The sequence below is a fragment of the Peromyscus californicus genome, unplaced genomic scaffold, assembly GCF_007827085.1.
Source record: "Peromyscus californicus insignis strain IS unplaced genomic scaffold, ASM782708v3 Scaffold_15__1_contigs__length_86483966, whole genome shotgun sequence".
NCBI classification, from domain to species: Eukaryota; Metazoa; Chordata; class Mammalia; order Rodentia; family Cricetidae; genus Peromyscus; species Peromyscus californicus.
This window is the reverse complement of record NW_026294447.1, coordinates 52,902,826-52,913,597: the sequence shown is the minus strand read 5'-3', so window position 1 is coordinate 52,913,597 and position 10,772 is coordinate 52,902,826. Positions and strand designations below refer to the sequence as shown.

The 10,772-nt window shown below is 48.7% G+C and overlaps 1 protein-coding gene across 1 annotated transcript; it reads right to left on the bottom strand.

Annotated features, from left to right (window-relative positions):
• Positions 1–3,111: 3,111 nt before the first annotated feature.
• Positions 3,112–7,726, bottom strand: Serpina4 (serpin family A member 4). The gene is made up of 4 exons (XM_052738211.1): positions 7,063–7,726; positions 5,751–6,024; positions 3,901–4,060; positions 3,112–3,309 (listed from the first exon to the last, which is right to left on the bottom strand). The coding sequence occupies exons 1-4, from the start codon at positions 7,724–7,726 to the stop codon at positions 3,112–3,114; spliced, it is 1,296 nt and encodes a 431-aa protein (XP_052594171.1).
• Between the last annotated feature and the right edge of the window lie 3,046 nt (positions 7,727–10,772).

Genomic DNA, 10,772 nt, shown 5'->3' with positions numbered 1-10,772 from the left:
GAAGTGTAGGCGGGACAAGGAGGAGAATAAAGCTGGGAAGTGGAAGGCTGAGTCAGAGAGACACTGCCAGCCGCCATGATGAGAAACAGCATGTGAAGATACCGGTAAGCCACGAGCCACGTGGCAAGGTATAGATTAATAGAAATGGGTTAATTTAAGCTGTAAGAACAGTTAACAAGAAGCCTGCCACGGCCATACAGTTTGTAAGCAAAATAAGCCTCTGTGTTTACTTGGTTGGGTTTGAAAGGCTGTGGGACTGGCAGGTGAGAGAGATTTGTCCTGACTGTGGGCCAGGCAGGAAAACTCTACCTACATCCACACGTCACCCTGCCAGGGTGGTTGCCCTACGTAAACCTAGACTGCCTGCAGCTTACCTTCTTCTATTCACTCATCCACCTGTGTCTGTAGGGTTGAGAGGGCATAAGCCAGCCTGGGCCTAACTTTACCTCTTACAGGGATGTTGAAAACCAGAACCCAGCTTGTCCTGAGCTCAGCCATGCAGTCTTCTGTGATCTGCAGGGCCTCTTGAGTTCTAAGCACTTATATGTGCTTGTGAGTATAACCTGGTGGAGGAGTATCGAGCCCCAGAACTATCCCTCTCAGCAATGGCCCCCTATGGGTCCCTCCTCTGTCAGTGTTCTCCTGACGCTGACTAGGGTCCTATTCAAAGCTGTGTTTTAGAGGTCTGAGTGGAGGACAGCCTCCTTGGTCCTGCCTTCACCACTTCCCTTGGCAACATTTTCTGTTGTGAGTGGAGGATGCTCTCTGTCTTGGCTTCCTGGCAACTAGCCTGTTCCTGGGCATGTGACTTTGCTGGAGCCATGACCATGTCATATAATTTCTGATGTACCCTGACTTTTGAATGGGTGCCAGCTGGAGGGGGCTCTTCTGGGTCACCAGTGACTACTCTGTCTTTGGGATATGGTGTTTCTTGTACGCCACAGACAAGGGTCAGGGAACTTGGGTCCTGTTCTCCAGCCACGGACTGAATTTTCAGAACTGTCTCTAGGTGCTCTGGACACCATGAAGTTCCTCAGAGTGGATGTGGTCAGTGGCCTCCAAATCTTGAAGTCTGGAAAATTCCTTGAGTTGGCCACAGTGTACTAGCCCCAGTTTTCCACCCTGAACAAACTGAGAAGAGAGGTTCTACCTCAGTTTGACTTACAGAGAGAAAGGGGAGGGGTGTGGAGCTGAGTACTGATCTAGAACCTTCTGGAAGCTCAGTCAGGAAAAGAACTGATAACAGAAAGAGAAGGGCCAAGAAAAATGTCCTCAAGTTTAGAACCACATCCCACTGGGATTTTGTATCTATGTCTGAATAACAAGTATGTCCAAAAGAGAATGACCTGGGATGCATAAGGGGAATTGGCCTGGGTGGGTGGGGACAAACAGAAGCTCAGAGCAGCACTGGGTATCTGGATGTGGGGCTCATGGAAAGAGTAACAGGGCCAGTGTATGCATAGCTCCGTTTTAAGGTCTCCCACATATAGGAAGTGTGATTCCAGGAGGCAGAGGCAGCTTTACTTGTCCCGTCTCACAGGTGAGGGTACTGAGGTCCAGAGAAGTAAAATCAGAACCCACCATTTATAACACTGAATGTGCAATACGTGGGAGTAAAATGAGCCACCTAGCTTGTCGATAAAGTGTGTTCAGCTGATGGCAAAGCATTATGGGAGTTCTCGCCCTGAACATAAAAGCAGAGAGTGACCTGGATCAAGAAAAGAATGGGTAAGGGTCCCTCTTGGCTGCACTGCTCTAGGCTCTCAGTGTCCTGGAACTCCACGTTGACATCAGAGAGGCCATGTTGACTCTCAGCCTGGTGCTAGTCACACCAGCCCCTGTCAGCTCCCAGGGTGTGGCCTAGAGAAGGCATCTGCTGGAAACCAGAGGTTTGCTGCAGACAGAACCAGTTCCTGTCAGCCTGCCTCCTCCACGGGTAGGGTTTTGTACTCCCAGATGCTAGAAGCGTCCCTCTTTGGAGAACTCACTCTGCTTCTGAAATGATCTGAGCCAGATCAAGGGGAGAGCAGCATAACATATTACTCAGGTGGAGAAATTGAGCCCCAAGAAGGGAGGGCACTTTCTTGAAGTCCCAGACCACATCAGCAGCATGGCCAATATATTAACAATGCTGTTCCTGGCTCCCGGCTCATGTTCCTGCAGCATGCTGCTGGCCACAGCTGTCTATGCTGTGAGTGGCACTAGTCATGTCTCAGACCATAGGCAGCACGTCCCTCTGAGCCTTCCTCACTAGATATATGGTAAGAATCTGAAACATCCCCACAGACTATGTTTTGAACACATTTCCAAGCTGGTGGTACTGTTTTAGGAGGCTGTGGAATGTCTAACCGTTGGGGCTTGTTTGTTGAAGTGGGTCTCTGAGGGTGAGCTTTTGAAAATTGGTTCTGGCTTCACTGTTGGCTTTCTGGTCCACCATGATGTGAACAACCTTCTCCCTCTACCCCCTCCCTCACCACCATGAACTGAGATTGTGGCCAGGCCTTCCCTGCCGCCATGGACAGAAGACCTCTGAAGCAACACGCCAGCATAAATCCATCCTTCCTCAAGCTGCTTCTGGTAGGCGTGGTCACCATGGGGCAAAGGTAACAGAGACCCCAGGCCAGTGTCCAAGCAGCTCATGCTGCTTCTGGTGAGAGTCCTCTTACCAAAGCATTTTCAGTCCCCCTTCTGGGGAAAAACAAAACAAAACAAAACACTAACTCCACTCAGCCAACTGACTTCCCTTCTCTATGTACCTGGGCAGCCATATGGGGCTTGAGCACCTCATACTCCATGTCTGGGACCAGGTTTGCTAACAGGGTAAGGCCTGGAGGGACAGGCAAAGGAGATGTAAGTGTCTGTTACATGTGAGGTACCATTCACACACACTAGGGTCTCAGAGCTGTCATTTGGTTTAATCAGTGTTACCCTCCTAAGAGGGCCTCTCACTTTCCAGCCCATCTTGCCCTACCTCTTCCTGTACCACTGGCTCCTCTCTGGAGTCAGGGACCCCTCCCTGCCCTCAGTCACAGTTGCAGAGCTATTCATACCCAGCCCTCCCGGGAGAGCCACATCCTCATGCTGGTAAGAGACCAGCTAGTCCTGGGACAGCTATGCTGTGGGGTTGAACACCTTCCCCATGAAGAGGATATTTTGGGTGCTGGTGGAATAGATCACTGCAAAGAATGGCTGGTTGAATACAAGGACCCGTTTCTTGGGCTTAGCAGAGAAAAACATGGCCGAGATACCAGTGGATGCTGCAGCCTCCGTTCCAACTTCATTCACATCCAGGACAGCCTTATGGAAAACCTAAGAGAGAAAACACAGGCTTCACAGCCTCTCCAAATGCACAGTAGTGACAGTTGTCACTCCTGAGCCCCTCGGTGTCCCTATGTATGTATGTCACCTCCTAGGAGGTCAGTGGCATTATGACCACTTTAGAGACAAGGATAATTAAAGCAAAGATCAGGCAATATCCCAAGGTGAGGAGCAAGACAGAAATTCGGACTCCTCTCCTAGAGTGTACCCATTAATATGTCTACTCCCCACGTTTAAAGTAATTCATCTCTGGCTCTCCTATAAAAACACACAGATACAGGCTTCAGTCTCCTCCCTTTGCTGTTCCTATAGTACAGTCCTCACGCTTTGTGGCTCTGACATACCCAAGTGCCAGACCCTTGGCCTGACTCAGGGGCGTCTGAGGGCATGAGCTGGCCATTGTCATATCATTTCCACACTGAGACTGTGTCCAGCAGCTTGTGTGCCGCTGTGTAGATGCTCATACCTTTGGAAGACTGAGCACACTCAGGCTCCCAGAGACCATGCCCATTGCCCACCTCCTTCTTGGGGGCAGAAGTCTCCCACAGAGGTCTATAGGGTCAATGATCCTTTATTACTTACTTTGGATAACTGCAATTTCTCATCTTGGTTGATATGAGAGAAGTCAGCATGATGGGTGAAGAGGTCCTGGAAGCCCAGGCCAGGCAAAATCTCATCCAATGCGTAGGAATTTGAAATGGAGAATTTGGGGAACTGCAGTGAGAGCTTTCTGTAAAAGTATCTGAAGGGACAGACAAGGAAGCATGTTAGATTCTCTCTCTCTTTTCCTCTCTCTTCCTCTCTCTCTTTCTTTCTCTCTCTCTCTCTCTCTCTCTCTCTCTCTCTCTCTCTCTCTCTCTCTCTCTCTCTCTCTCTCTCTCTCTGTGTGTGTGTGTGTGTGTGTGTGCTGCATGTGCACGTGTGTGGCAGGCACAGGACAAACCTCAGGTCACTGGGACAGGGTCTCTCATTGTCTTGGAACTTGCCGGTCAGTTAGGCTGGCTGGTGCTCAAACCCCAGGGACCCACCTGTCTCCTGGGACTACAGGTGCCTGCCACCACACCTGGCTCTTTAAAATTGTGAGTTCTGGGATTCAGACTCAGGTTCTCTATTGTCTGAGCCATCTCTCCAGCTCAAGACATTAGCTTCCTGAAGCAGCTGGGCCCTGATTTCTCTGAGCCTTCTTCAGAAGAAAATGACTCTATTCCACTTGAGTTTGGCTTCCAGAAGCACCCATGAGGCAGGTAACACCTCAGCTAGGTGCTTACAGTGGCGACAAGCCCCAGATGTCTACTTAGCTACCTAGGGGGAATGATTTTTTTATTGAAATATAATTACACCATTTCACCTAACCTTTTCCCTTTCTCTAACTCCTCCACTTAGTGTTTCTTGTATGTATATGATTTCAGGGCTGACCACTTGGTATTGGACAACCAATTAAGGGGCTCCTTCTCAGGGGACAACTGATTTTCCTCTGTGCATTCCTGAGTCGACTGTAGTTTATCTGGGGGTAGTTATTGCCTTTGGACACTCATCTTCCCTAGAAGCTATATTATGGAGGTGTACAGGTACCCTGGAAGACAGGTGCCAGCCACTTCATGTGGCAGACTGCCTTTGCCTCTTCGGAGGTCCCCTTTTGGGTCCCCTCTGCCGTGACTGACTGATTTCTATGGGTTGATTCTGTCTCAGCTGATGTGAACTCCTGTCTGAATGAAGCCTCGGGCTGCTCTTTTTCTTCTCCATGATTAGAAACGCTTCCACTCCGAGCTTCAGTGGGAGGAAGGGCTGCCTTGCTCGGAGCAGCTGTGGCCGCAGCTGATCTGAGCCTTCATTAGAAGGAAAGGATTGTCTTCGTTTCACCTGAGTTTGGCTACCAGAAGCACCTCTGTGAGAGTGCTGGGTGAACTGGTCCTGGAAGCCCAGGTCAGGCAAAATCTCATCCAAATGCATAAGGATTTGAAATGGAGAAGCAGGGGAAATGCAACAAAACCTTTCTGTAAAGGTACCTGAAGGGGCATGAGGGGGCACAGTAGTTTCTCTTCCTCGCACGCTCCCCTCTCTTTCTCTCTGTGTATGGAATTGGGTGGATTTTCTTAATAGAATTTTCTTAACCCTTCTTCATCAGCTTAGGCAGCAGTTCTCATATTCACTGCACAAGGATTGACCCTCAGAGGCAAAGCCGCTCTACCCAAGGCCTGTGCAACGAAAAGAACTCAACACCCCTAACTCTAAAGTGGTTTTCTCCGATGAGAGTGGGACCCTGTACTAAGCACGATGGGAGAATCTGCTGTCTAAGATCCAAGGAAGTCTCGAAGATAGGGCAATGGTTTCACAGAGTAGTGGTCACTGTAGTTTCTGGCCACTGAGTTTCATGGGACGGGCCCATTTGCAAGTGGCCCTGTAGCTTGAACTCCACGTGGCACCCTGATTACCTCTTCTGAAGCAAGTGGTTCCACCTTGTTAGCATGTCTGGGGATAGCACCTGCTCCACCTCCTTCATCTTGCCCTTTTGAGGAAGGATGAAAAAGGCCACAGCATCATTTTTGTAATCCATCCGCAGCACCGTGCAGGGCACATGTCTGTCATCAAGATACCAGTGCTGCTGATCATCTTGCAGCATCATGGGCACCTTCACGACAGTGTTCTCATCTACGTAGAAGTCACCGACAAAGCCTTTTGAGGATGGAAAGGGTTTCTTCCACAGACCTGAGGATATAAGGGAGACAGAGTAGCCGAATCTTCCTTCAGGGAGTGCCACCTGCAGCCTAGAGCCATGATATAGCCACTGAAGCCCCTTCCTCATTGTTACTGTGCTCCATTCAAGCCATCTAGGAGGAATGGTTGATCTCAATCAGCAGCTTGATTCAACTGAGAATAATCTAGGAGAGTGGTTCTCAGCCTGTGGGTCACAACCTCCTTGGCAAACTCCTATGTCCAAAAATATTTACGTGATGATTCGTAATAGTAACAAAATTATAGTTATAAAGTAGCAACAAAAATAATGGTATGGTTGGGGGTCACCACATGAGGAATTGTATTAAAGGGTCGCAGCATTAGGAAGGTTGAGAACCCCTGGACTAGAGAGATGGAACAGCACTTAAGAGCACCTGCTGCTTTTCCAGAGGACTGGAGTTTGACTCCCAGCACCTACTTGGTGGCTCACAACCAGATGTAACTCCAGCTCCAAGTGATCTGATGCCTCTGGCTATGGCCAGCATCTGTACTTACATGCACAAACCCACAGACAGACATACAACTAAACGAGCAAACAGCAGCAGCAGCAGTAGCAACAACAACAACAACAAAAATCCAATAAAATGAATCTTTAAAAGGAAGTTGTTTTTGAGTGATCAGTGATGTCACTGTGACACACAGGCATGGTGGCTAATTTGCCTGGGTTATTGTCTGGGAATTTGAGATTTGGAGCCATGGAGATCGCTTATGGGGTAGAGGCACAACCACCAAGTCTCATGACTTGAGTGTGATCTTGGGACACACACGACGAAAGGAGAGAACCACTCCCGTAAGACGTTCTCTGACTTCCACGTGTGTGTTGTGGCATGCACTCCTCCCTTCAAAATAAACACGAAAAGCTGAGTTTGAAAAGTGGACTGAGCTCCATTGAGCTCTGGAGGTCTCCACAAGAAGATGAGACCATGGAAAGAGCTGGGGGTGCCTGGGTGCTGCTTCCCACCCTCGCCCATCTCCGAGCAGAAGCGTACGCTGGCACCTTGTTGAGCTCACCTTGGAAGAAGATGTAATTCACCAGAACCATCCTTTCGTCAGGGCTCAGGCCACTGACCAAATCCCTGATCTTTCCATGAGTTTTCTCCTTGACATAGTTGTTGATGAGCCGGGTCGTAGCCTCTGTGTCTCTGAAGTTACTGAGTAAGATTTTGCTGTCATAGGAGGCTTTGGTGGCACTGATAAAGTCGGAGAGGAGCTGCAGGTCCTGGCTCAGGATCAGCACATTGCCTACCTTGATGCTCAGCTCGGGGGATGGACGACTTAGCCTGTGCTGCACCAACCTGAAGCCCTCATGGATTTCGGGCAATGACAGCTTCGTGAGGTTAAAGCCCAGGCCTTCAAGGATCTGAGTCTGGGTGTCCCCACCAGCCCCTGTGGACAGCATGGCCAAGGCGAAGGAGATGCTGAGTGGGGAGAAGAAAATGTTCTGCCTAGAGTTTTGGGATGCTATCAGGTGGTAGAGGCGGAAGGCAAAGTCGGCATTGCCGGAGGCAATCTGGTAGCTGGAGATGTTCGACTGTGAGAACTCTGTATAGGTTTGGTTGGGTGAGAACTCTATATAGGTTTGGTTAGATGTGTCCTCCGATGCTTGGACTGGCTGGCTGTGAGGAAGCAGCAGGAGTCCAATCAGAAGAAGGGGCAGGTGCTGAGTGCGATGCATACCGGAGCTCTCAGATCTGCAGAGAAAATGACACCCCACCCCCACAGACATTCCAGCAACAGACAGGACCCTGCCGAGCTGACAGTGGCAGCCACAGCCTCAGGGGTGGGGAGAGTCAATCCTTAGGTAGGGAGTTTTAGGGGCTAACACCTATGCTTGTCAATCATTAGGTAGGGAGTTTTAGGGGCTAACACCTATGCTTGGGAGGGGGAGATGGCCCTGTAGATGACATTACATCACTGTACATGTAAATATCCATTTAAATTGCTCTTTGTTTGCTAATTTCTCCTTTGGAAACCATCAAGGGACTGGTTTAAGCTAGTCAGAGCTGTCCATTCCCTCTTCTACTGACCTAGAATTAACCTCACATGGGAGCTCAATTCTGTGATTTTTCCAAATCAAAATCCAAAGATTTTCCTGTGAGGCATCTTTGAACATGCAACATATGATCCCTTCTACATGCGACAACAGATCTTTCCAATAAGAAGATGCCTAAATGTCTCCAGAGTGTCCAGGAGCTAGCCCCACCACTCCTATTTCCTAATAAAACCCCTCTGCTTGCCTTTTTCGCCATGTTTATGGGATAGAGGCTTGTGCTCAGTACTGTCAGTGGAAGGCAAGTGAATGCCAGCACCCGCCACTTGTGGGGTGACAACGCTACCATTTGGTGCCACAGCTTTAGATTCATGGATCACATGCCTATGCCTCCATCTCATTTTATTTATTTATTTATTTATTACACCCATGATATTCATTACTTACACTCATGATATTAATTACATTTGTGGTATTCATTGATTATATTCACAGTATTCAATCAATAATTATATTTATGATATTCATTAATTACATTAATTGTATTGATTTAGTACATTCATGAGATTATGTCCTGATACTACTGTCAATTTGTGGGACTTTTCCATTACACAAAACAGAGAATCTGTACTTAGGAAATCATTGCTCTACATTCCTTTCTTCTCCATCTTGAGATAGCGTCTAATCTGTCTGTCTCTATGAATTAGTATGTTCTATAGTAATACAATTCTATAAATTTTGTCCTTTTTTTTTTAATGCCCATCTCATTTTATTTACCCTCTCTGTGAGCTTGCCTAGATTCAGGAGGAAAGAAAGGATCCAAACCCAACTTGCAAAAGTCCAGCCAGAGGTAGACTTCCTCTCGGCCAGGCACTGGCTCCTCCACCCTGCTCTTTCCCGGGGACTATCTCAGTCATCCTGGGAAAGGACAGTGAAGGTGTGAACACCACCTTTGCCACTGTCCCTGTGCTGCCAGTCTACAGGCCACTGTCCTTCACTTCGTTGTGCTCTCTCCCAGGTGGAGATAGGAAGGAAGGGCTGTCTTCCTCTCACGTCCCATCCGGAAGAGGAAAGCGATGTCAGTGACTTTGCCTGCAGTTACAATGGTGAGATCATTCCCTTCTTACAATGGACTTGACCTGCCCCAAACAGGCTATTCTGTTTTCTACACTGAATCTACCCTTGTTCCATCCGATGATCCTCCCACTGTTAGGTTCTTGGCCAAAAGCCCTCTGAGCACCCTGCTCATCTCTCTGGCCTTCTGTCCCCTCCCCGCCCTCTCCCCCATATACACACTTCCCACAGTATGTCCTGAGAGTTTCTCTTTGGACCACTCATCTCCTACACACAAGAATCCTTGTTTTTGCCTCCATGTCTCTCCCTCAGACTAGGGTTGAGAAACTTCTCACCAAGGGCTAGATCGTGTCCTCCATGGCTGTGCAAACCAGTCTCTTCAGCCATGATTCACTCTGCCCTGGACACTGGGAAGCAACGGTGGGCAAGGCAAGCATTTTTGGCAAAACTCTACATATGGGCTCTGTGGTCTGGAGTTCAAATAACCTTAGGGTGTCACAATACACTGCCTACCTGTTTTTTCTCCTCTTGTACTAGGAATTGACCTTTGGGCTTCATGTACCCTAGGCAAATGTCATACCATTACGTTTTAAGTCTAGTATCCCTAGCCATTTTTTCACACGAGCTTGTGCACACATAAGAGACAAAAGGGTGCTGAATCAGCCAGAACTAGAATTACAGGTGGGTTGTCTGACGTGGGTGCTGGGAACAGAACCCAGGTCCTATGCAAGAGCAGTGAGTGCTCTTGACTTTTGAGACATCTCTCCAGCCCCCCTCCCCTCCACGGTACATTTGTTAGTACAGTGTGAGAACACGGGGTGATGGGTGTAGTAAAAGACCTGCCTGACTTCCTCCTTTTTTTGTTTTGAGATACTATCTCACTAAGTTGTCTAGGGCAGTCTCCTGAGTAGCAGGGATTACAGTCTTGGGTCACCACACTCAGCGACATGGCTCAATGATCATTCCTACAGTTATATTTAACTTCAGTTTTCAAATCATAACTTTCATCTTGGCATTCTGCATCTTGCATTCTTCCCTTGGAGAGTGGGCCACACTTGACCCTTGAACTGTACTTCGCTGACCTTGGACACAACCGTAACAGTAGCTCTCTCTACCTGGCTTTTCATCATGGGAGGGAGGATTCAATAACACATCTGGCTTCCTAGACTCTCCCTTCCCTACATAGCTTCCAAATCCCAGCACCAGGACCATGTACTTTTCTGTGGCTTTAAGTGAATTACCCAGAATGCCCTCTGGTATGTCAACAGCACCTGCCCTGGGAGCTTCGGAAGACCAAGATTTGGCTGATCTTTGTCCTGAGTTAGCTGTGTGGAAATTTTAGGGGCTTGAGTACCAGCAGCCTAGCAGGGGAGCAGGGGCATTGGACACAGGTACACCAGGGTTTCCGTCCAGTCTCGGCATTTCTAGCATGTAGGGAGGGTGACCAGCTGTCCAGTTGGCCCCAGACTGCCCCGGCTTTAGCTCTGAAGTCCAGTGACCTAGGAAGAGCTTTCGGTCTGGGGCAAACCAGCATGGCAAGTCACCCTCTTTTGACATTGTTCCCCTTATCCCTGGGTTACTCACGAGACACAGTCCGTCCTGGAGTGGCCTTGGGTGGCTATCTGAGCTGCAGAGTGGCTTGGGGCACTCAGGAAGA

What these genes read in the sequence shown, in the direction of transcription:
- Serpina4 (XM_052738211.1), bottom strand. Translation starts at nt 7,726, where the DNA reads ATGCATCGCACTCAGCACCTGCCCCTTCTTCTGATTGGACTCCTGCTG. An exon ending in AACCACTTGCTTCAGAAGAG is followed by an intron (nt 4,061 to 5,750) that starts GTAATCAGGGTG and finishes CTGTCCCTTCAG; the next exon opens with ATACTTTTACAGAAAGCTCT. An exon ending in AGAAATTGCAGTTATCCAAA is followed by an intron (nt 3,310 to 3,900) that starts GTAAGTAATAAA and finishes TTTCTCTCTTAG; the next exon opens with GTTTTCCATAAGGCTGTCCT.